This window comes from Antechinus flavipes, chromosome 4, assembly GCF_016432865.1.
Source record: "Antechinus flavipes isolate AdamAnt ecotype Samford, QLD, Australia chromosome 4, AdamAnt_v2, whole genome shotgun sequence".
NCBI lineage: Eukaryota > Metazoa > Chordata > Mammalia > Dasyuromorphia > Dasyuridae > Antechinus > Antechinus flavipes.
In genome coordinates this window covers 50,945,038-50,971,864 of record NC_067401.1, presented here as the reverse complement: position 1 = coordinate 50,971,864, position 26,827 = coordinate 50,945,038, and the positions used below count along the sequence as shown (strand labels likewise).

The following is a 26,827-nucleotide window of genomic DNA, read 5'->3' as shown; positions in this document are numbered from 1 at the left end:
AGACTGTTTTAGATACTGGATTTAAAGATATTTAAAACTACAAAGTTTTTGCCCCCAAGTCCTTATAGTTTAGCAGTGAAGATGAGGAATATATTCAGGTGACATAGTAACAAATTCCTAGTTTTCAAGTCAGGACCTACACTCAAACTCTGTATCTGCTATTTACTTTACTACTATACACCCTGATAGACCACTTACATCTCCAGGCCTCAGTTTTTTCATCTGTAAAAATAAAAGGTTGAGTTAAATGATTTTTGGTGGCTCTTCTCAGAAGTTAAGGCCTTATAATTCAAATATAAATTAGAATTTGATTAAGTATATTGGAAAACTTGAAGTGGGAGAAGAGGTTAGAGAAAAGAAAGATTACATCTTGAAGTAATGGTTCCTAAACTATTCCTTTAAAAAGAGAGTTACTTCAACAGTAATAGTTTGGAGAGGTGAGATAAGGGGAGTGGAGCAGGACAGGAAGGAGAGAGGAAGAACATTTCATGGGAAAATGTGTGCAAGTACATGGAGGGAGGAAAAGGAAAATAATCCAGAATCCATTTTGCACAAAAACTAGATGAATATAGGTTGGAGTCAGTTAGTGGAAGATCTTGAAAACTGGGCTAACAAGTTTATATTTTGTACTGTAAAAATGGGAAGACCCTGAAGACTTTTAAGGAGATGAATTCCGGATGGAGTCAGAGCCTTGGGAATTGTATTAGTCTTTCTTCCAGTACAGCCCCCCTAGCCATCCTCCAGGGAAGAGACTCCTACAGAGAAAGGGTTATCTATCCCCTCTACCTTCTGGCCAACTGCCACCAACAAGTTAGGCCGACCAATCTAACTGTGGCTTAAGGGAGAGCTAGGAACCCAGGCACATCAAACCACAACCACTAGCTCCTCTCAGATTCTAGGGAAGATAGTTAAGAATCCAAAATTCAAGAATCTTGGAAACAACAGGACACTCCAGATGACCTGGTCCTGCTTCTAGTTTGGGCTATACAGCTATCTGTGAGGGCAGAAATTGTTGGAAGAAAGGCTTGCCTTTCTCACAATCAACAATACCGAATGTTGATCAGCTGTGACCAGGAGCTCACAGGTAAGCTCAGGAGCTCTATTGGGCAGTACTCCCAATTTCCCATCACTAGATTCAGCTTAGCCCTCACAGCCGGAGCTCCTAAAGACCCAGGAAAGAAAGCTCTTTCTACCAAAGTCCTTGGCACTGTGAAATGACTCATCATCAGAAACTGATAAGACTTTATCAGTAAAAATAACATTAAATATGGCACATTACCATCTGCTTTGCTACTGTGCCTTAATGATTATGTCTCTCATTCATTTTACTGTCTGATTTACATCTGAAAGCTTTTGTTTATATTGTCTGACCCATTAAAGTGTGAGCTCTTTGTGGACAGATTGATTTTTTTCCCCCGATATCACCTGCACTCAGCACAATGCCTGGCATATTGAAGGTGCTTAATGAATGTTTATTAGTTGACTAAATGAGTTAAAATAACTGAGAGCTAAATTGTTCAATCTTTGATATTTTTACTTTATTGTTAAAGACAAGACTAAGTCTGATCCAGGCAGCAAAATCATACAGTGCTATAATTATTAGAATATTCTTCAAAAGTTACTTTTCCTTCTTTTTAAAAACTTCTATAAAGTGGGTTTCTTTGACAAAGAGAAGATCTAACTCAGTTTCAATTGCTCAATGATGGACAGAAGCGGCTACACCCAAAGAAATAACACTGGGAAATGAGTGTAAACTGTTTGCTTTTTTTTTTTTTCTTCCCAGGTTATTTTTACCTTCTGAATCCAATTCTTCCTGTGCAATAAGAGAACTGTTCGGTTCTGCACACATATTGTATCTAGGATATACTGTGACATATTTAACATGTATAGTGACTGCTTGACATCTGGGAGAGGGGGTAGAGGGAGGGAGGGGAAAAATCGGAACAGAAGTGAGTGCAAGGAATAATGTTGTAAAAAAAAAAAAAAATTACCCTGGTATGGATTCTGTCAATAAAAAGTTATAATTTTAAAAATAAATAAATAAAAGAAAGAGAATTTGCATTTGCAAAGAAAAAAATAAAAAATAAAAACTTCCATAGTTTTTGTTGTGCCATTAGTCTTACTGAGTTCTTTGTTTACATTTTTTAACAGTGCATTCGCCCAATATAATATGGATCAGTTCACTCCAGTGAAGATAGAAGGATATGATGATCAGGTAAATATCCATTCCTGATCAAGAGAGATCTCAGCAAAAGCAAAAGGAAATGTTTGAAAGCTCCTAGGAAAGTCTAAATGAGGCAAAACTAAACTTTTGTATTATTACTCAATGAAATTTAGTTTTAGTTGTGACCCTATGTACAAGTTTTCCACTGGAAGCCTCCATAGTGATGGGGAGGGTCATTTTGAACAAGTGAGCAGAACAAATAGAATGAGAGATAATCATTCCTGTAGCAGTCATCCATCTCTCTCCTTATATAAGAAAAAAAAATGAGTCGAATAAATAGCAAATAAAAGAATTAAGCTTTATGGATTGCTTGCTATCTAGGGATGGAGGGGGAAGAAAAACTTGGAACATAAGATTTTGCAAAGGTTAATGTTGTTAAACTATCTTTGCATGTATTTGGGAAAATAAACTATTATTTTAAAAAAATTAGTTTTATCTTGTGCCTATGACAGTTTTCAAAAATAATGTTGAGCACAATGTCATTTTTAATATATTTATGTATATAAATTTTGTTGTGTTTGAAAGGTTTTAATTACAGAACATGGTGATTTGGGTAGTGGCAGATTTTTAGATCCAAGAAATAAAGTTTCCTTTAAGTTTGATCACTTACGGAAAGAAGCAAGTGACCCCCAACCTGAGGATATAGATGGAGCTCTGAAGTCATGGAGGGAATCCTGTGACAATGCATTAAGGGCCTATGTGAAAGATCATTATTCCAACGGCTTCTGTACTGTTAAGTATCTGTTTATTTCACTGTTATATAAAATATTTTTCTATATAAGCGTTTACTTGGTCCATTGGAACAATGGCTTACAGTTTATTGAGTATTTATTTAGGAGTTCTGTATTTTGTTACTTGAGTTATTTTTGAGAAAAATCGTATAAATTGTATAGCATCACCACATGCCTCTACATTAATTTTTACATCCTTATCAGATTTGTGCTATTTTCATATCAGTAATGACAAGCCGTAACCAGAATAGTAGAAAATTCTTAAGTTAGATATGGACAAAATGTCAGAATAAGGTTTTTAGGAAGAGCCATTGGCCATATATATGATTCTTTGGGAGATACTTGTCCTTGATAAAATAAAAAGATTTCAGAAAAGAAATGATGTGTATATATGTGTGTGTGTACATATGTATGTATACACATATACATTCAAAACAAATGGTGATGATAAGAATGATTTTAAAATGATAGCTGTCAAAGAAAAAGCAAATCTATAAACATTGACTCAAGAGGCTTGTGTTTTGAATCTGTTTTATTATGTACTAATTGTCCTTGAGTTTAAAATTTCTTATATGTAAACAAGAATAAAAATATTTTGTTTCACTTACATTGTATATTCATTGTGAAGAAACCTAAAGTACGACATAAATTTGAGTGATTTCAGTGTGCCATGAGTTATGCAGTAAATTTTTAGGACCTTAGAAAGGTTTTAGTTATAGTCCCTGCTCCCCATCCACTCCTGTTTTATAACTAATACTTTTGTCATACTGTAGGTCTTAGTGGTTTTATCATTTAAGATTTACCCATCCAAAGCGGTATTATGTGGACAAACTTCAGTAGAACTTTCATGTTGCCTCAGTCTGATTTTTTTTTTCCTTTCACAAATAGGTATATGCTAAAATTATAGATGGGCAGAAGACTATTATTGCCTGTATTGAGAGCCACCAGTTTCAGCCTAAAAATTTCTGGTAAGAATGTAGAGGCTGTATGTTTTCACTGCCTTACCTGGTCACCCTAGTCCAGCATCTTCTGCCCTCTGTCTGTCTGTTTGTCTATCTTGCTGCTTAATGTTCATAGGAGTAAACTAGGACTATAATATCCTATAATCGTTTATAGGATATTATAGAAAATTCTTAAATGACTTATAAGCTTTTATAAACTAGATAGATATACCATCTTTCAAACCAAAACCTTGGTTTATCTATTTTATAATTTTTTTTTGGGGGGGGGGGAACACAAAAACAATGCAAAACATTTAATATGGGGGGGGGGAGAACAAATACTGGATTTGAAGTCAGAGGATCTGCCAGCTTTTGGTATGTCTTGGCTGTGCCACTTAACTGTCACTTAGTGAACCCCATGAATTTAGGCAAAACAGCTTTCCTTCTTTACGTGTCAGTTTTGCTGTTGATTGATAAATAAGGAATAAAGTCTACACTTCCTATCTTTCAGCTGCCTATATAGTTTTTGAAAATACCATAAAGGGGGCAGCTAGATGGTGCAGTGGATAGAACACCAGCCCTTGAAGTCAGGAGGACCTAAGTTCAAATCTGACCTCAGATACTTAACACTTCCTAGCTTTGTGACCCTGGGCAAGTCACTTAATCCCAATTGCCTCAGCGAAAAGAAAAAAAGAAAATGTTACAAAAATGTGGATCATTACCATTGCTGTTTTTCACTTCTCTCAATTGAATGAAAGCAAAAATGAATCGTATTGACAAAGTCACTGATTAGCAGTGCTTTGGTCTTGGTCTGGTTTGTTGGGTTTTTTAAGATGGTGCTCTTCACAGAAAAGTGGTTAAGTCAACTTGGTATTTATAACTACATTTTGAATCCAAAGTTTGGTTGGCATATCATCCCTAGTCATCACTGTCAGAATACAGAAAGGTTCCTGCCCTATCCATTAGCAATTTAACCTTTCTTTTTTTTTTTTTTACTTTTCACTTACTCTCTAATTGCATTTTGGTTTGACCTAGGAATGGTCGTTGGAGATCAGAGTGGAAGTTTACCATCACACCACCTACAGCTCAGGTAGTTGGAGTGCTAAAGATTCAGGTAAGGTCACCTGACCAAAAGATAGCAACCCTCAGAAAATGAAACTTCTTCATACTTGAAAACTTGATTACATTGTATTTAAATGTGCTTTTAAAAGTTAGTTCAGAAGTTGGATTTTGTGATAAGAAAATGGATATGGACTTTTTAGAATGAAGACAGCAAGTTTTTGTCATGTTCTGAGTTAGAATGAGTTGATACGGAGACTAGTTTTTTATAGTTGCAACTAAGAAGGCAGGAGTTTATATATCTTTCCCAAAGCAGTACTGGGGTCAGATGAGAAAAAGGTATGTGTGTGTTGTTTTTTGGGGGGGGAAGGGGAATCAGGAACTTTTAGTGTTGAGAGAATGTATTGTGACTTTAAGGAATAACAAGTTTTTACTAGGATAAATAAGCAAAAAGGAAAGATAAGATCTAACCCAGAGTTAGGGAAGACACTATCAATATAAAGATGGCTTAATTTTGAGCTAAAATCAAAACTAGGAGATTTTGAGCTCATTAAGTAAATATTTAATGAGTAGCTGTCGGGCTAGATGCTGTGAGGAACTCAAAGAAGAAATAGACAATCTCAGATAATGAGAAACTAAGAGTTTAGTAATAGGATAGGACCAGGTAGGTAAAAGCTTAAACCTTGATGAGAATGACAAAGATAGCCATTTAATTAGTATTTAAATTGCAAAGGGTCCTGAAAGTCTGGCAAGATTTTCATCTTAAGATGGCATAAGTGGACTTGTTTTAAAAACAACCAAAGAGAAAGCTGCTCTAAGACTTTTGAAATCAGCCATCTTATGATGGTCTTTTTTCATCTATCCTAATAAGGGTCTATGTCAAGAAAGATTCAACATCAGTTAATTTTTGCTCAAACCTAGAGGTAAAACAAGGGTTGGGTTAAGCAGTGACTATCAAGCTTGTAATCCCCACCACTGGAGAGATTGAGGCTGGTGAATCACTTGAGTTCAGGAGTTTTGAGTTGCAGTAGGATTAAAGTCAGTTGGGTGTTCACATTAAATCCAAGCACTAGTTGGGTGAGTCCTTAGGAGGGTCAAACCAATGCAGTCAGCAGTGGAGCAAGCCAGAGTGCCCATGCTGATTAGTAATAGGATCAGGGTCACTGGTGAGTACATTCAGCCTGATGACATAGGGAGACTTAGTCTCAAGGGAAAAAAAATTAACCTATGATTGATCCAGTTAAGGATCAGAGAAAAGACTTATCTTTCTTGGCTTATCTTTCTTTAAATGTTATCCCAATATTGTGTCTTTTTTTAAAAATAACATTTGTAATGTCAGTTAATGTTTATGCTTCACTGATCCTCCCTAATAAACCTTTAATAAGACTTCTACAAAAATCCTTTCCTCATTTCTAATGGATTTTCATAAACTGTGCCTGTGGAACAAATAGGAAGTCTGGTAGGTTGTATCGTTTTAGAAGGATTTCAGAGTATCTTCCCAGAAGTAAACATCCAAATATTAGCCACAGCATCTCATAAAAACTACTACTATATTAAGGTGATGCATTCTGCTTTGATAGAGGCAATACGCATTGTGTTGAAATCAGAAGTCTTTTGACGTTTCAAGAATTTCCATGTGCAGTATTGTGAATAATCTGCTCAGAGATGATGATGTTTAGGTGATGTTCCCTTATGAATTACTTGTTATTTAATTTATTCAAAAACTCCTTCATTCAGGTCCATTACTATGAAGATGGCAATGTTCAGTTGGTTAGTCACAAAGATGTACAGGATTCAGTAACCGTTACTGTAAGTATAGAATGCCTCAAATCTCTCGTAATATTGCTATGATTCCTGAAGGAACCAGTATTCTTCAGAGCTGATCTTGAAAGTTAACATAAACACACATTCTGCTTTCAAGGTTTTGACTTTGGAAGTCTCCATGAGCAGAGCAGCAAGAGCTTCCTGGGACAATCATAAAATCAGTCAGACCAGTTACTAGTATAATCTTTGACTTAGAGCAATAGCGGTGACTCTAGGAATTGAATGTTCTTCCTTTCTGTGAGATGATTGTAATAAAGAAGAAATCCAGAAATCCCTTTCTACCATTGCCAGAATCAGAATGTATTGACCAGTGAGGTGGTCAATTGTTTTTTAAAAAAGAAAGCAGTAATGTCTTTGATTGGGAATTACATGATATCTTGTATAGTAAGCTACATTTCAAAAAACCTTCAGTACCTGATATACATAAAGTACTAACTATATCCCCTAGAACTCCACTGAGAAAGTTGGGGAGGAGGAAGAATTTTTTACAACTGTTGTGTCTGGAGCAATTGCACATAATGAAAAAAGGACTAATGAGATCTTGTGTCACCATGCAGGGATAGCCCCCCTGTTTTATGACAAGGCCTCTGTTCCCTAGTTGATTACAGAGGTGTAGCTAGTAACAGGTAAAGTCCTTGCTTCAGTACCAGTTTATGTGTAGTTTAAAGGAAGACCATGGACATTCAGTAACGGGGAAGCAACCTATTTATGAGTCAGGATGCTGAAAACAAAATGTCAAACAATAGACATCATTATAAAACTTAATTGACAAGCAGTGGAGAAAAGGGGAAAAGAGGGTCAATAGACACCTCAGACACATACACACATACACATATATAGAATCCTACATATAGGCAGCAGCTCTGCATTTGGGAACACAAAGACACAGGTCCATTCAGCTAGAAAGGTGTGCTCCAAAGTGCTCTTCTGCAAGCAGGATCTTTCTATCCTGACTTTAGGGGTCACTTGGGAATTAGCCACTTTGCATGTTAAGATTCAAGGCACATGGGATTTGGGGGCTGCAGAGGTATAGGGAGAAAAGCATGCTATATGTTGGAAAGACATTATTTTCAGGAACACAGCTGCACTAACCTTAAAAAAATATTGCCAGTATTTATCCACAAATAGATTCTATAAGCTACAGTCTCCTTTAAGGAAAGATTTTTTAGTATGGTCTCAAGACCACCGGGCCTATTTTTGTGACAGTCCAGTGACTGTTCTTTTTACTTTTATCCTTTTCTACTCAGTGATAGCAAGAAGATGAAAAGATAAGAAAAATCCATTTCATTTTTAAAAAATCTAAAATCTTTCAAGCAAAATAATGGTTAGTTGTCACCGCTCTTAAGTAGCAGTTGGGGGGATTAATTAACCAATTATTGGTTACTGTATGTAACAGGTGCTTCTGTCATAGCTTCTTGCACTAAGAATATTTACACAAGTGTATTCATGGTCTCTTCCATTGGAGATTAAATTCCTATATTCAATGAACTTTTTATGTATTACTTATAAATAATTGTATTCATGCTTTTTCTTATCTGTTATTAGGATGATGTACAAACTGCCAAGGAATTTATTAAAATCATAGAACAAGCTGAAAATGAGTATCAGGTAAAATGATTTTTGGCTATTTATCTAGAGACATTGAATCTGTATCTTAACACCTAGTCCAAGTTTTAAAAATCTTGTCTCTGAAATTCTTAGGTTTGCATTTCCCTTTGATTCTATTTTAAAAATGCAACAAAGTGGAATTCTTAAATACTTCCACACTAGAGAGTTTCCTTGAACTACTTCAGGGATTAGTAGAAACACTTCCAAAAAAAAAAAAAAAAATCAAAAGTTCTATCATTTGTAGACCACACAACTATCTCCTTTATTATTCAAGCTACTTTCTTAGTGCAACCTGATCTGGTTTCAGTTTCTATTCTAGAAATTTATCTACAAATCAATTATTTATTGCAGACCGCAATTAGTGAGAACTATCAGACGATGTCAGATACCACATTCAAGGCCTTGCGCCGGCAGCTTCCAGTTACCCGCACCAAAATTGACTGGAACAAGATACTCAGCTACAAGATTGGTAAAGAAATGCAAAATGCTTAAGTGAAGTTCTTCAGTCATAAGATGCAAAAAAAAGAAAAAAAGAAGAAGAAAGAAAAGGAAAAGAAAAAAAGATTCAAAGTATAGTCTTATAAGTAGGTGGTTTCTAAACAAGTGAGGTATTTTGCTAGGGTTTTCAAAGTTAAGGTTTTCTAGCCTCTTGGAATACTGTTGAACCAATAGCATTGTCTCAATGTTTTTTTTTTGTGTGGTCCTTGCCATGTAACTTCCTATTGTGACTGTATCTACTTGTAGGATTTTTTTTTAATTCATTTATTTTTAACATTAAAAAAAAAAAAAAAAAGAACGAAAGAAAGAGAAAGATATATCCTGGAGTTTATGTACTGGTTAGAAAATTTCCTAGCCATGAAAGCCCTCTCACAAAGAGGCAGGTAATGTTTTCAGTACCCTGCCATCCTAATCTTTAATAGCACTTCTGGTACACCAGTGGTTTTTATTGATCAACCAGTAGCTTAAAATATGCTGCAAAATATATCTACAGACATCCCATATTCTCTTGACTGCTGATTGCCACTTAATGGCATCCTGGTAACTGTAGATTTTTACTATTTGAAATGGGGTTTTTAAGGTCCCTTTGATGGAAAAAGGGGGTTTTTCTGGAAATTCCATAATGACCAGCTTCTCTGGGGGAAAATCTGGGGGTTTTGTGTTGTTTGTTTTTTAATCCAAAGACTTGAACCACATTCCCTCCCAGTGAATTTGTTTGCTTTCTTCCTTTTCTGAAAATTCCCTTCCTCCTAGTAACATGGTTGTTACAGGCATCTGCATTTTTAGAATATAGTTAACCCATTGGTATATTTTTTTATATTCAAGAACTGCTGACACAGTCTGGATGTAGAAGAATAAATATTAAAACTTGAAAAATGCAGATGCCTAAGGAATAATAGGCATATTATGCTTAATGCTTTGTGGCAAGTTACTAGAGTTTGTACTGTAAGTGTATGAATCAGACAAATGCATAAATCACAAATAAAAATCAAAAAAAGATTTGCACCAAAGTAAGAGGAATACTTCTAAAGCAGTGTCTTTCTCTTGTTACCTGTTTCTTAATGTACTTAAAGGGAACACTGGCAATTCACTCTAAATGGTTTATAAAACTTATTTGACATTCTTCCTCGGTCCTGCCTGCCTAGATCTTAGGTAAGACTGATGCAGCAACTCTTCCAGGAAGATGAGTGAAGAGAGGTGTTCCATAGCTCTCAAAACACAGGTACCTTGCATTTGCTAGAGCTGGTATCAGAACTCTGTATGATGAATTCATTCTACATTGTTTACACGTAGGTGACCAGACCTTAACATGAGGTCATTTTTTTTTTTTTTAAACCAAGTGCTGTCTTCCTATCTCCAAATACACAATGAAGAGGAAGATATTTGTGCTTAAAGTGGCATTGTTTTTGTTCGTAACATAGTTAAGCAAGAGTGTTTCCAAAATGTCCCGTTACTTATGTAAACTTTTTTCCAAAATAAAGTATATTTGTATTATTTGCCATTCATAATATTCATCCATATTACAAAATCCTCTGTACCTACTAGTAGAAATACAATGGTTTTGTTCTAAACCTGTTTGAGTCTCTCCTTTATAATCCCTTCTGTTTTTGCTCCCAAGGTGGGAAGTGAAATTGTCTGTCTTGGGTCTGATTTGAGAAGAATATTCAGGCCATCTGAATCTAATCCCTGCCTCTTAATATTTACACTACCCTGCCTGAACTTTGAGAAACCTAAAGAAATCAGCCTAGCCCTGAGTGACCACAGTTAGGAACTGTCCATAAAACTTTCATTGATTCTTATTGGAAAATAACTTTTCCCCTTAAATGTTTAGAGGTTCTAGTTTACCTTTAAGGATGAATGAGTGGGTATGTGTGGGTGTGCAATCTTCACATTTAAATTAGTTTTTTGGTTTGTTTTTTGTTTTTTAAGTAGGGTCCCCTCCCCCCCCAAAACAATTGGGGTTAAGTGACTTGCCCAGGGTCACATAGCTAGGAGGGGTTAAGTGTCTGAGGTCAGATTTAAACTCGGGTCCTCCTGACTTCAGGGCTGGTGCTCTATACATTGCACCATCTAGTTGCCCTATTTTATTTTTTTTTAAAGAGAGAGAGATGTGGGTTTGTGGTCATGAGACAGAGCTGATTGTGTGACCTTGATGAGCATTAGTCCTTGAAGCAAGAAGACCTGAATTCAAAGCTGCAGACATTTCACTAGCTTTCTGAATCTGGACAAATGTGGCTCTCTCTGCCACAATTTCCACAATTGTTATAAATAAATACATGAAAACACTTTAGAGAATTGTGATGACTAAATGAAATAATCATTGTAAAGCACTTAACATGGTGCCTAGCACATGGTAGGCATTTAATAAATTCTTATTCCCTTTTTCTTTTCATCTTCCTTGCTTCTCTGTCCCTGTTTTTCCTTACCTATAAAATGAGGAGATTGATCTAGGTCAGTGAGCTCAAACTTTTGTTCTCATTATCTTTATACTATTAAAAATTATTGAAGATTATCCAAGAGTTTTTGCATATGTGAGTTATATTTATAGATATTTACCATATTACAAATAAAAAACTAATTTTGAATTTGTAGGCCCTCTACAAAGGTTTCAGAGATCTTCAGGATTCTCTGGACCACACTTTGAGAACCATTGATCTAAATAAGTTTATTAAACTTAATGCCCACCCTTTCTGAATCCTTGAACTTTTTTAAACAAGATGAAGTATATTACATGGACTTAGCTCTGAAGGTTGTTTTCACACCCCAGCCCACCCCCACTCTGCTTTAACTATAGATATGTTGGGAATAGCTTTTATCATGTTTCCCAGCCAAGAATTAAGAGGGAGTTTCTCTGCCTCACTTATCCCAAGGCCAGTTCAAATCTTCCTTTCTCCCAGCAAAAGTAGCTCTTGGCAACATATGTAACTTTTGTTGACCTCAAACATTCCTACCTCTGGCTTTGGTATTACTCCATTTCAGATACCCCATTAATTTGTCTTTACCCAGAGAGTCCTCTTGCAAGTATTCTGAGTCCCATGGACAACCATTTAAAGCCTTCATTGATCACCTAATGGGGAAATCAGCCTTCTGATACTTAGCTCATGCCGCTCTCCGATTTTCTATATCTTTCAGCATATTGTTTGCATAATGTGCATAATGATATTCAAAGGTAATAAACTTGCTACATAGAGAATTTTAGAGGTAGGAATAACTAACAGAATAGAGAATAGCTAGCAAAAGCTGCCAGAGTGATTTGGCTATGGAATGCTTTGGAGCTCAACAGTCCACCAACAGAGCCTTCAAATGCTAGGGAGAAGGGGAGTGTGAAATACCCCTGGCACAAAAGGTGCAGGAAATTTTGAAACAAAACAAAGATTAAACCTATTTTAAAACAAAAGCAATTTCTTCATGGAATATGTTTGTTTTGTTTTTTATTTAATATTTTCTTATGTTGATATTTTATAGAAAAATCTTCACCAACATCAAAATATTCTCTTGGAAACTTACATGTTTCATAAAATATCATTTTCAAAACACTGATGTCTGAGCCTGATTCTGAGGCTACTCAGAAGTTTGGATGATTTGTTCAAAGTCATAGAACTAATTAATGGCAAAACCCCAAACAGAATTGCCTTTAGTGACAAAAACCATAGGTCTAGGCTTTACCTTTCCACTTAAGATTTTGGCAGTGATGTTGAAACGCTGTTTAGCCAGGGTCTGAGTAATTACATCCTAGTAAAATGAATGGTGAAAAAAGCATTTTATTAAGCCTTTACCATGTGTTAAGAGTTGGGAATATAAATACAAAAGCAAATATAGTCTGTGACGAACACTATAATAGAGGCAGAAACAACATCCATCAGTTAATGATGGCCTAGGAAGGACACTCTGGCAAGGAAAGTTACAGTGATGATGAATGAGACCGTAGGAGAGCACATTACTGTCTCAGAGTCATTGACAGAGTGGATCCTAGTTCCAGAACTGAAGAAAAGGAGAGAATAGAGTTTTTAGTAAGAAGATGGCTAGAGAATAGCCGGTAAAGTGAAGCCAAAAAGTTCAGGAGATGAGGGAGTCACAGCCCAAGACATGGTCTGAGAGCTAGTCCAGACAGCTATCTTCTTCCCATTTTGTAGGTTGGAGAACAGGACTTCATCATCAGCTTGTCTAGGGCTCGCCTACAGTGGGAGAGGATTTGGAATTGGAGGGCCAAGTTCAGATCTCAGCTTTGTTATTCTGGATGGCCTTTTAGAATTCATTTGAGCTTTGCGGGTCTCATTTGTAAAATAAAATCACCAATGCCTGTTCCAATTCCAATCTCTGATGTAATGTTCTAGGGAAAGAGCTCACCAATTTCTCAAGATTCAGAGTCTTATTATTAATTTAATAATTATTTAATTACTAATTAACTTATTCATGAAAAAAAAAAATCTAGATCCTGGACAAGAAAGGCCCTTGATTTTTCAGTGCCCCCAAGCAACTCAAGACTTCAAGATTTTAGTGGAAATACACTATTCAAAATCAGGGAGATCATAATCCTGTTATAGCTTTCCCTGTGATCAGTCAAATCAAATTACATTTATTAAGTATTTGCTTTGTGCTTGGCACGATGCTAAGAACTAGGGAATTAAAAAAAAATAATAATCTTTGACCTCCAAGGAGCTTTCATTCTATTTTGTACACATAATGTACAAAATAAATATAAGATAATCTGTGTGGTAAGAGAGCAACACTGGCACCCGGACAGATCAAGAAATGCCTTGTATCAGATTTGACATTTTTGTTAAGCTTTGAAGGAAAAGATAGAGAGGTGAAGGTTTGCATTCTGTACGTGGGGCTCCACAAGTACAAAGACAGGGGTGGAAGTATAGTGTCATGTGAGGAATAGCAAGACCATTTTGGCTAAACTAAAGAGTGAAGGAGACATCACAGTAGGGCCAGAAGGGAAAGTTGAAGTCAGCTTGTAAAGGACTTTAAATGCCAAACAGCTTTATATTTGATCCTATAGGTGATAGAGAGCTACTGGCTACTGAAATAGTGTAGGAATACTCCATTGGGCATTAAGGGGGGGGGGGGAGAAGTAAGTCAGCCTAGCAGTTCCAGATTTCAAATTGTATCACAAAGTCATCATCATCAAAACAATCTGGTTAAGAAATAGAGTGATAGATTAGTGAAATAGATTAGGTACACAGTGCACAGTAGTAAATGATCATAGCAAACTAGTGTTTGATAAACCCAAAGATATCTAAGCTTTGGGGGTAAGAACTCAATATTTGACAAAATTGGAGAGAAAACTAAAATACACTGACAGAAATTAGACAAACCATCTCACATTGCATACCAAGATAAAAGTCAAAGTAGATAAATGATTTAGACATAAAAGATAGTATCAAAAGTAAATTAGAGGAGCCTGGGAAAATGTACTTGTCAGAACTGGATAAAAAGAAGAGTTTATGACCCAACAAGATAAGATCATGGGAAGTAAAAAAGATAATTTTTATTATGTGGAATTAAAAAGCTTTTGCACAAACAAAACTAATGTAATCGGGGCAGCTAGGTGGCGCCAGTGGATAGAGCACATTACGACCTCAAACACTTAACACTTCCTGACTGTGTAATCCTGGGCAAGTCACTTAACTCCCAATTGCTCCTGGGGGGATGGGGGGGGGGGGGAGGAACCTAATGTAACCAAAATAAGGAAAACAGGAAATGGAGATGGAGTGGAAATGTACTACAAGTTTTCTCTAATAAAGGCTTCATTTCTCAAACATAGGGAACTGAGCCAAATTTATAAAAATAAGAGCCATTCCCCAGTTGATAAATGGATAAAAATTTGGACAGGCAGTTTTAAAAACAAGACATCAAAGCCATTAGTAATCATTAAACAGGTTCTATGTTACTACTGATTAGAGAAATACAAGTTAAAACAACTCATGACAAAAGGAAAATGACAAATGTAGGGGGAAATGAAGAAAAATTGTAATCCTAATGCATTGTTGATGAAGTTGTGAACTGTTCCATTCCTTCTGGAGAACAACCTGAAACTGCTCAAAAGGCTGTAAAACTATATATGCCCTTTTCCCCAGCAATATCCCTACTAGGTCTGTATCCCAAAGAGATCAAAGAAAAAAGAAAAGGACCTATTTATACAAAAATATTTATACCAGCTATTTTTGTGGTGGCAACAAATTGGAAATTGAGAGCATACCCATTAGGGAATAGCTAAACAAATTGTGGAATAGGATTATGAGGGAATACGGTTGTGCTATAAGAAATGACAAGCAGGATTGTTTTGAGAAAAATCTGAGAATACAAATATGAACTCGTACAAAATAGTGAGCAAAATCAAAAGAACGTTGTACACAGTAACAGTATTGTAGAAATGGTGAACCGTGGAAGACACAGCTACTCTGATCAAGACAATAATCCAAGACAGTTCCAAAGGAACTGGAGTGAAAAATGTCCACGACCACAGAACTGATGAACTCAGTGCATATTGAAGCTTATAAAAAAAATTTGGGGGTTTTCTTTTGCAACATGGCTGGTAAGGAAATGTTTTGCATGACATCACATGTATAATGGATATCAAATTGCTTTCTCAAAGAGAGGGGAAAAAGAATTTGGAATTCAAAATTTTAATTTTTTAAAATTTACATGTAATTTTGGAAAAAATAAATATGTTTTAAAGGAATGTTCCTTATATTCTAAAGGAATCAAAAAGGAAAAGGACCTAGCATAACAGCTTTTTTATGGTAGCAAAAAATTAGAAATTGAGGGCATGCTTAGCAATTGGAGAATTGGCTGAACAAGTTATGGTATATGATTGTGATTAAGTACTATTGTGCTTTAAGAAATTATAAGATGGTTTTAGAAGGGAAAAAAAAAAAAGCAAAAAAAATGTGAAAAGCTGCATTGTGAAGTCAGAAGAATCAAGGTCATTGAGCCAAGTAATAACAATGTTGTATGTGATGATCAACCGTGAAAGACTTGGCTACTCTGATTGATAAAATAATCCAAGCCAATGCCAAAGAATTCATATGAAAAAATAAAAAATTCCAGAGGAAGACCTGATAAACTGAAGGCAACTTGAAGTATAATTTTCTACCTTTTGTGTGTGTGTGCGATGGCTACTATGGAAATAGGTCTGCATGATTTCACATGGATAACATATCATTTTGTTTGCCTTCTCAGTGAGGTGGGGAAGAGTTAGAAAGGGGGAAGAAAATTTGGAACTCAAAATTTAAAAATAAGAAAATCAAATTTTAAAACAAAACTAAAAAAAAAAAAAAAGGAATATTCCTTCAGCTAGGTAGAAAATGAAATAGAGGTAGGAAATTTTGGAAACGGAGAAATTAGAAAGCTTTAGAATAGTCCAAACTAGGGATAATAAGTTGAACTAACTATGAGTGAAAAGGAAATAGGTGTTTGAGATGTGGAGAAAAAATCAAAACAAGTTAACTGTCTTGCTGTGAGGGAGTGTGAGGAACTAAAGATAGCCCTGAGGTTGCAAATCTTAGATGACCTGGATCAAACGTCCTTGACAAAAGTAGAAATTGTCAAAAAAGGGATTGTATTTTGGAGAAAAGATGAGCTCTGTTAAATTCGAAGTGTCTACATAATATCTTTCCTTTTAGAAATGCTCCCTATGTAAAAACAAAAAAAGACTAGGACTGATTACATAGACCTGAGAGTTATTTACATAGAGATGGTAATTGACTCTTTTGAGAGGTGATGAGATCACCTAGAGAGTAGGAAAAAGGCAAAGTAAGAGCTGAGTTATATCCATAGGAAGCCAGACAAGTGCAAAGGAGATATAGTCCCTCAGCTAGGAAGAGAATAAGGGGAATAGTCTTTCTCTTTCCTCTCTTTTTTCTCACACACACACACACAAGAAGAGAGGTGGTCAATAGTTTCATGTTCCAAGCAGATCAGGAAGAATAAAAATTAAGAAAAGGCTGTGGATTTAGTTTATAAGAGCTCATTGATAAGCTTGAAAAACTGATCATAATTGAGTGATGAGGGTGGGAAGTCAGATGACAGAGGGATGAGGAATGGAGGAGAAACTGAAAGGTCCTAGTATAGACTGGTTTTTCTAAGATTTGTGAAAGTGAGGGAAAAATTCCTGGAAGGGACAAAAAGGTTAGGTGATGGCTGTCTTTAAGGTCAGAAGAGGGAACATATTTGTAGTATCAGGGAAGGAGCCAATAAACAGATTAAAAATGAAAGATGGAGTATAAGTGAAGGTAAATTTGCTGAGAAATGGAGGATGGGGGGGAGCAGAGGGGATTAGGGGAACATATCGATTAGGGAATTCACAGATGAATGTGCTTTGTGTTCTAAAGTATGAGTTGAGGTCCTCTGCTGAGAAGTAAGGAGGAGCTAGGTGTGGAAGATTTAACAGAAGGAAAAGTTTGGAACAATGGCTATAAATATGCCAGTCAATAAGTAAATATTGATTGCAACAGTGAGGATCTAGTTGAGGTTAGATGACAAATTTGTAATAGGCTCAATTAGCAATTTGACTTTATTCAGTACCATTCATCAGCCTGAGCAAGAAAAGGCAGGTAGTGGGAATGAGCCAGTCTTGGGATGTGTAGGAAGAAGGACCAGGGGATACAAATACACCTGTAGTGTTCCAGGTAAGAGGAAAGCTGTGATCCAAGAACAGAATTCCTTAAGAAAGATAAAACTAGTTAGGTGCAGCTAGGTGGCGCAGTGGATAGAGCACTAGCCCTGAAGTCAGGAGGACCTAAGTTCAAATATGACCCCAGACATTTAACACTTGCTGGTTGTGTGATCCTGGGCAAGTCACTTAACCCCAATTGCCTCAGCAAAAAAATTTTTAAAAAGATAAGACTACAGAGAGAACTGATGAACTCTATGAGTACAAATTGAAGCATACTTTTTTTTTTTTAAAAAAGCTTTTTGTTTTTAAAATATATACATGGATAATATTCAACATTCACTCTTACGAAATCTTGTGTTCTAATTTTTTTCCCTCCTTTCCCTTTCCTCCTCCCCTAGAAGATAAGTAATCCAATATGTATTAAACATTTACACTTCTATATATATTTCCACAATTATGCTGCACAAGAAAAATCGGATCAAAAAGGAAAAAATGAGAACGAAAACAAAATGCAAGCAAACAACAAAAGGAGTGAAAATACTATGTTATGATCCATGCTCAGTTCCCACAGGCCTCTCTCTGAGTGTATATGGCTCTTTCCATCGCAAGACGATAGGAACTGGCCTAAATCATCTCATTGTTGAGGAGAACCACGTTCATCAGAATTGATCATTGCATAATCTTGTTACCGTGTATAATGATCTCCTGGTCCTGCTCACTTCACTCAGTTTCAATTCATGTAGGTTCCTCCAGGCCTCTGTGAAATCATCCTACTCGTCGTTTCTTACAGAACAATAATATTCCATAACATGCATATACCATAATTTATTCAGCCATTCTCCAATTGATGGGCATCCACTCAGTTTCCAGTTTCTGGCCACTACAAAAAAGGTGCCACAAACATTCTTGCACATACAGGTCCCTTTCCCTCCTTTAAGATCTCTTTGGGATATAAAGCCCAGTAGAAACACTGCTGGATCAAAGGGTACACAGTTTGATAACTTTTTGAGCATAGTTCCAAATTGCTCTCCAGAATGGTTGGATGCATTCACAATTCCACCAACACTGTATCAGTGTCCCAGTTTTCCCACATGTCCTCTGAAGCATACTTTTAAACTTCATTTTTCTTGCTATGGAAATATATTTTGCATGACTTCACATGTATTGTGGGTTTCATATTGCTTGCCTTCTCAATAGGTCAGGGAGGGACCAAAGGGAGGAAAAGAATTTGTAACTCAAAATTTAAAAAAATAAATATTAGATAAGTGATGTGGGGAGGAGAATGATAATGGGAGATAGGTAACAAGGGATAAGCCAACCCCAAAGGATGAGAAGTTGCAGGAGGTAGAATAAAAGGTTAAGGGGAAAATTAGAAATGTCAGTGGGGAGTCTAGTACTATGGGTGTAGTACATCAAGGCAAAAGGGGCATGAGAGTATGAACACCAATACTAGCAAGGATGGCAGGATGCAGCGACTTGGGAAGCTTTTCTCTGTTAGTGTTGCAAGAAGAAAATATCTAGAATAAAGGGATCTGTATTATTGATACTGAGTTCTGGGGGGAAAAAAAACAACAGGAGTGGTAATCATAATCTCAGACAAAGTTAAAGTTAAAATTGATTTAAGAAAGAAAAAATAGGGAAACTACATGTCAGGAATATCACTCAGTGTTTAGTCCTTTAAAATAACAGTATACTTCTCAATACAGACACTGGAACTATATGAACATGAAAACAAAACACTTTTTATACAAATAAAGTCAAGCCTAAATAATTGAAGTAATATTTATTATTCATGAGTGAGTACAGCCAATATAATTTTTAAATGACAGTTTTACCAACAAATTTATTAAGTGCAATCTCAACTAAATTACTTAAAAATATTTTAGTGAATTAGAAAAAATAACATTTCATTTGGAAGAACAAGGTCAGGAACGTCAAAAAAGAAATCGGGGGGAAAAGATGTATTGAAAGATTCATCAGTATCAGATCTTGTTATATTATAAGGTAAGTGCATTATTGAATTATAAAATGGGTAATTTTGATTTCTTTACACTAAAAATTTCTTATATAAATAAAATCTATGCAGCCAAGAATAGAAAGAATGCAGAAAATTGGGGGGAAATATTCCTAACAACTCTTAGATAGGTTGTGATTGGAATACATTCTGTGGTATGGGAAATGATGTGTTGCATATTTAACATATATTGGATTATTTGCCAACTAGGGGAGGGAATGGGAGGGAGAAAAAAATTGGAACATAAAATTTTGCAAGAGGGAATGTTGAAAATTATGCATATGTTTTGAAAATAAAAAGCTTTAATAAAAAAAATTAAATGTCTAAAAAAACAAGTAAAAGATAACAGTAAATCTCTCCACCAACTGAAGCCAGAGATTAGCAGCAATTGAGAAAAATTCTGAAACTATATATTCAGTAGAGCAAAATGTAGTGGAGACTTTGTGACAAGCAGGTAGCTGCGAAAGATGCTGTAGAGAAAAGAGTTTGGAGGTTGGAGTCATTGGAACTGATTATGTGTCTAGGCCCAGTTATTTATTTTCTGTGTGATATTGGGCTAGTCTCTAAAACTCTCGAGGCTTCAGGATCCAAACTCAAGCCTAATTACTCTACTGCTATGAAGTGTGTACCACCTCTCACATAAATATAGTATTCAGAATATAAAATATATTCAGAAAAATATAGTTTTCAGAACCTAACATAATTTTCTCCACATATGGTTTAATCAGTGCAGGAAGCAATGGGATTAATGTGATCATTCCTTCAATACTACTTTGCCATGTGTACCAGCTAAGATCATATTAATGTTTTTTGTATTCATCAATTTTGCTGCCAGATAAAGCCATTTAATCTTTTTCATGTGCAAATATTTATGGCAAGCCCTTTCTTAGGCCTCTGATATAGAATTAGATATGTTGAAGCTCTTTGTTCAGGATTTTGTATTTGTGCATATCAGATCATCATTTTAATCCATTAAAATCATTTATAATATTTTTACAAAAAAAAGGAAATAATATTCTGATTAATTTAGAAAAACACAGAAAGGCTGGTACTTATGAAGGCAGATGTTATTTGCATAGTATGGTCTTATATGTATGTGTGTGTGTGTTTATGTGTATGCACTAAATTGTAGCCTTCTTGGGGAGGAAAAGGAGAGGGATGAAGAAATAAAGTTAAAAGTGCACAGCAAAGAACAAAAGAAACCCTACAAGGAAGCAAAGAAAAGCTAGGCTTTCTTGACATGGAAATTTGTTGTTTTATATTGAACCCTCTCTTGTTCTGCTATGTACATGGCAATTTTTTTTTTCTTTTGTCATTTTTGTGTTTTAAGTTTAAAATTTAAAACCATCAGCAAACATTATTTGTAATGAAGAGAAGCAGAATGCATTCCTAATAAGATCGAGGATGAAACAAGGATGCCCATTATCATCACTGTTATTCAATACTATACCAGAAATGTTGGCTTTAGCAATAAGAGAAGAAAAAGAAATTAAAGAAATTAGAATAGGTAGTGAGGAGATAAAACTCTCATTCTTTGCAGATAATAAGATATACTTAGAGAATCATCCAAAAACTTATTTGAAACAATTAACAGCTTTAGCAGAGTTACAGAATATAAAATAGACCCACACAAACCATCAGCATTTCTATATATTATTGACAAAGCCAAGCAGCAAGAGATAGAGAAATTCCAATTAAAATAATTGTAGAAAAAATAAAATATTTTGGTATCTACCTGCCAAGACAAACCCAGGAACTATATAAATGCTATTACAAAACATTCCTCACACAGATAAACCTAAACAATTGGAAAAATATCAATTGCTCATGAGTAGGCCAAACTAATACGATAAAAATGACAATTCTATCTAATAAATTAATGTACGAGTTCAGTGCCATATCAAACTACAAAATATAGAACTAGAAAAAATAACAAAAATTCATCTGGAAGAACAAAAGAGCAAGAATATGAAGGGAATTAATGAAAAAAAAATACAAAGGATGGGGGCCTACCAGTGCCAGATCCAAATCTGACCTATTATAAAGCAATGGTTATCAAAACTATTTGTCACTGGCTAAAAAATATAGTGACAGCTCAGTGGGAATAAATTAGATACACCTGACACAATAATTAATAACTATAGTAATCTAGTATTTAATAAGCCCCCAAACTCCAGCTTCTGGGATAAGAACGCACCATTTCACAAAAATTGCTGGGAAAAATGCAAAAATTCAGAAACTTGGCATAGATCTACATCTCATACCCCATACCAAAATAAGATCAAAATGGGTACATGATTTGGGTGTAAAGGGGGACATCATAAACAAACTAAGAGATCAAGAAATAGTTAACTATCAGATCTTTGGAAAAGGGAGGAATTTATGACCAAAGAAGAATTAGAGAAAGTTATGAAATGCAAAATAGACGCTTTTGATTCTATTATATTAAAAAGCTTTTGCACAAACAAAACCAACACAAACAAGGTTAAAAAGGAAGTACAAAGCTGAGGAAAAATCTTTACAGACAGTATTTCTGATAAAGATCTCATTTCTAAAATATATAAAGAACTGTGTCAAATTTATAAGAATACAAGTCATTCCCCAGTTGGTAAATGGTCAAAGGATGTGAACAGACAATTTTTAGATGACAAAATTAAAGCCATCTATAGTGATATGAAAAATGCTCTAAATCACTATAGATTAGCAAAATGCAAATTAAAAAAAAAAAACTGAGGTACCAATCTCAGATTAACTAAGATGACAGCAAAAGATAAGGATAAATGTTGGAGAAGATGTGGGAAAGCTGGGACACATACATTGTTGGTGGAGTTGTGAAATGATCCAACCATTCTGAAGAGCACTTTGGAACTATGCCCAAAGAGATATCAAACTGTGCATCCTCTTTGACCCAGCAGTGCCATTACTGGGCCTGTGTCCCAAGGAACTCATAAAGGAGGGAAAGGGACCCACATGTACAAAATATTTGTAATGGCTCTTTTTGTGGGGGTAAAGAATTGGAAAATGAGTAAATGCTCATCAGTTGAGGAATGGCTGAATAAATAAATTATAGTATATGAACGTAATGGAGTATAATTGTTCTATAAAAATGATGAGGGGCAGCTAGGCCGCACAGTGAATAGAGCACACCGGTCCTGGAGGCAGGAGGACCTGAGTTCAAATTTGATCTCAGACACTTAACACTTCCTAGCTGTGTGACCTTGAACAAGTCACTTAACCCCAACTGCCTCAGCAAAAAAAAAAAAAAAAAAAGATGAACAAGTTGATTTTAGAAAAATCTGGATTTATATGAATTGAGTGAAACAAGTAGACCCAGCAATATATTGTGCACAGAATGTATGATGATCAACTATGAAAGACTTGGTTCTGCTCAGCAGTTCAGTGATTTCAAGGCAATCCCAATACATTTTGGATAGAAAACACCATCCAGAAAAAGAACTATGGAGTTTGAATATAGATCAACATATGTTATATTCATTTTTTTTCTTTTTTTGTTCTGTTTTTTTTTTTTCCTCTTGTGGTTTTTCTCTTTTGTTCTTTTCTCTCCCAACATGATTCATAAAGAAATGTGTATTTAAAAAAAAAAAAAGAAATGTGTATTTTAAAAGTTAATACACATGTATAAGCAGGAAAAAAAAACAATTTTTTAAAAACTTTAAAATTTAAAAATTTTTGGTTAATTTAAAAAAGAAAAAGTTCTGACAATCACAAGATCTTGATCTTTCTGAGCCTCAGTTATCTAAAGAAATTATTTCAGAACAGCATAAGGCTGAACATTTTTAGTTTTTTGAAAAAACAAATCACAAGGGTAGTACAAAGTTGGGAGATAAATGAGGCTATAGAAAGTTGAGTTAGTCAGACTCATCGACCAAAGCTGTCATTTGGAAAATTCTAAGAAAAAGGTAAAATATTAACAGAACAATTGAGTATGGCAAATTGAACAAATGCTTTAGAGTGTTCCTTCCTGGAGGCAGCAAAATTTCCTAATAGCAGAGACAACTTCCTATAGTTGTTCACTCTTTATAGTAATGTCAAACTACAGAAGAACAATAGATATCTGGGTCAATATCAATTTTTTAAAAATTAATAAAGCCTTTTGTCTTTGCACAAAAGTTGTTTCTACAAGGGGAAAAAGACCTTTATCTTCCAGATTAAATTGTTGTCTTGTAACAAAAATCATCAAGCAAATGCATATGGTATTCTAGAATCCTGATTCCATATACTGAAATATAAAGAAAAACTTCCTAAACATATAAGGGAAATGGGCTGCCTCGTGTGCTTGGAGATTTTCTATCATTAGTTGTCTTCCATTGAAAGTTAGATAACCATTTCTCAGGGATGTTACAGAGAGGAGTTTTGCTGTAGGATCTTTAAGGTCTTTCCATTCCAAACCTGAGATTCCCCATTACTTGACCTAGCATCTTGCCTAGAGAAATAATCAATGGTATTGCTCACATCTAGGCAAAAGGAGATTGATGAACTGGCCTGTCCTTGTTTTGTACAATGTTTTATGTTAATATTTTTATTTAGAGGCCCTAAACAAGATTATCTTGATGTTTCATCTATCCAAAAACTTTTTATAATCTTAGCATGGAATATAAGATCTTTGAGGGCAGAAATAATTTTACACTTTTGTTTCTGTTGCCAAATACCAAGTACAATATCTTATACACAGTAGACACTTATTAAATTGAATTAATAGGTTATTTCTTGCAGGAAACTTTAAATTTTGCTCTACTACATGAGATTTTAACAATCAACAAGCCATAAGCACAAAGGTATTTTGTATTTTCTTCACCTTTTAGTCAGTTGTATAAGTATAAAAAAAAATGTGAACTATAGAAAATTTAATTACCTTCTTATATTTTTATCAAGGATTCCCTTGATGTTTGTGTAAACTATTTTTGGAAAGATTTTGTATAGAAATGGGTTGGTAGTCATTGAAATGTTTTTGAATGTTTCTTTTGTATAGTAATAACATCCATCATTTTCCTCAGATATTTCAGCACCTCCCTTATTTTCTACAGATATCTTCAGAACCAGTTCCTAAGTGCCTTCCAATTTTGCCACCTCCAATGTACACTTCCTGCACATATGACTAGTCTTGTTTTCGTTTACCTTATTGTCATTTTTCCATCCTGAAGTCTTTCTAGGGGGACCATACTGTCAGAATTTAAACCATTCAGTTCTAGAATTTTAATTGGGAATGCTTGAAAATCCTCTATTTCATTAAACCAAGTGGCTTCACTGTCAGGTGGAAAAAACTTTATTGTAGAGGGAATCCTTTTTGAAGTATATGTAAAACCTTTGACATTTCTTCTAACTCTGAAGTTTTGTAATTTTATTTATTTATTTAATCATCAGCAAAAGAAAAAGAGGCAAAATTGCCCCTTGTGTAGAAGATAGATATTTGCCTAGAAAATACTAAAGATTCAATAAAGACAATGAAGGTCCCAGAAAAAAAGGTAATGAAACGTATCTCCTTACCCAGTGAATCAAGGAACTACAGAGCTGAATATCATATAAGCCAATAAACTTGATGTTTTTTGCTTAATTATTTTTGTCACAAGGCAAGAATTTACTCTGGAAGATAAAGGTCTTTTTCCCCAAGTAGAGACAACTTTTTGTGCAAAGACAAAAGAAATTAATAAAAAAAATGTTTAATCAAAATTGATTCAAATATCTTTTCTTCCATTATAATAGCTCTTTCTTGTCTCTTTTATGTGGGATAATTTATCCCATTCATATTCTTCCCCTGCCCTTTTTCTAAAACAATCTTCTTTTTCACTCCTTTATTTAGTTTTTTGGATTATCCTCCCATCAAAATCACCTTATATTCATACATTCTATCAACATATACTCCTTCTAATTGCCTTCATAGTAAAAGATTCCTTAAAAGTTACAAATATTATTATGCCATATAGAAATACAAACCATTAAACTTTTTGAATCTCATGTTTTCTCTTTCTTGTTTCTTTTTTTTTTTTTTTAACTTTTTCATGTTTTTCTTGAATCTTGTATTTAGAAGTCAAATTTTTTATTCAGTTCTAGACTTTTAATTAGGAATGCTTGAAAATCCTCTATTTCACACATTTCCATCTCTCAAAAAAATTATATTCAGTTTTTTGGATATCTGATTCTTGGTTGTAATCCCAACTCCTTACTTTCCCATATATATCATATCCCAAGCCCTTTAATTTTTTCACGTGGAAGCTGCCAAATCCTGTGAAATCCTGATTGTAGCTCCATGATATTTGAATTGTTTCTTTTTGGCTGCTTGCAATATTTTCTCCTTGATCTGTGAACTCTAATGTTCTCTAGAATTTTATTATGATGTTCCTAGGAATTTTCATTTGGAGATCCCTTTCAGATAGTGATCAGTGAATTCTTTCAATTCTATTTTGCCCTTTGATTATAGTATATCAGAGCAGTTTTCCTTGATAATTTCTTGAAAGATATTCTGCAAACCTTTTTTTTTTCATTATGGCTTTCAGATTTTCCAGTAGTCCCATAATTCTTAAATTAGATCTCCCGGATCTAAGTAAGTTTTTTTTTTCAATGAAAAATTTCATGTTTTCTTCTTTTTTTACTTTATTGATGTTGCTTATTATATCTTTATGTCTCATGGAGTCATTAATTTTCATTTGTCCAATTCTAATTTTTAAGAAATTATTTTCTTCAGTGAACAAATTTTGTGCTTTCTTTCCTTTTTTGGCTAATTCTAATTTTTTTTAGGGAGTTATTTTCTTCAATGAATTTTTGCATCTTTTTCAATGTTGTTGATTCTTTTTTCATGATTCTCTTGTCTTGCTCTAATTTCTTTAACCAGTTTTTCTTCTACTTCTCTAATTTCCTTTCTAAAATCCTTGTTAAGCAGTTCTAAGAATTCTTTTGGGGCCTCAGACCAAATTTCGTTTTTCTTTGAGGCTTCAAATGTAGCTATTTTGACAATGTTGAACTCTTCTAAGTTTGTGGTTTGATACTTTCTGTCATTGCAGTAACTTTCTATAGTCAAGTGCTTTTTGTGTTTTTGCTCCGTTTTCCTGCTTTTAGGGACTTGGTGTTTTTATGTGAGAGCCAGGCTCTAGTCTTGCAGTATCCCAGACTTTGGGGGCTGGAGCTCAGGATCTTGCTGCAGGCTTTCACTGGGCTTCAGGAACTAGCTGTTTGCTTGAACTAGAGGGAAAATTGCATTAAGGAATGGGGCTTCTATTGGCTTACCCAGGGGAGGGGTCTTGTTGCTAGATTGTTATGGAAACAGAGTCTTTCTGGTGGTTGTTACTGGGG

General features: G+C 34.8%; 1 protein-coding gene across 1 annotated transcript in view; it reads left to right on the top strand.

Annotated features, from left to right (window-relative positions):
• CAPZA1 (capping actin protein of muscle Z-line subunit alpha 1) overlaps positions 1-10,456 on the top strand; it is a 42,254-nt gene extending 31,798 nt beyond the window's left edge. Inside the window, exons 4-10 of the mRNA XM_051993020.1 lie at positions 2,152-2,215; positions 2,750-2,956; positions 3,844-3,923; positions 4,932-5,010; positions 6,693-6,764; positions 8,325-8,387; positions 8,739-10,456. Coding sequence (XP_051848980.1) covers positions 2,152-2,215; positions 2,750-2,956; positions 3,844-3,923; positions 4,932-5,010; positions 6,693-6,764; positions 8,325-8,387; positions 8,739-8,879 — 706 coding nt within the window. The 3' untranslated portion in view covers positions 8,880-10,456. The remainder of the gene's footprint in view (positions 1-2,151; positions 2,216-2,749; positions 2,957-3,843; positions 3,924-4,931; positions 5,011-6,692; positions 6,765-8,324; positions 8,388-8,738) is intronic.
• Positions 10,457-26,827: the final 16,371 nt, after the last annotated feature.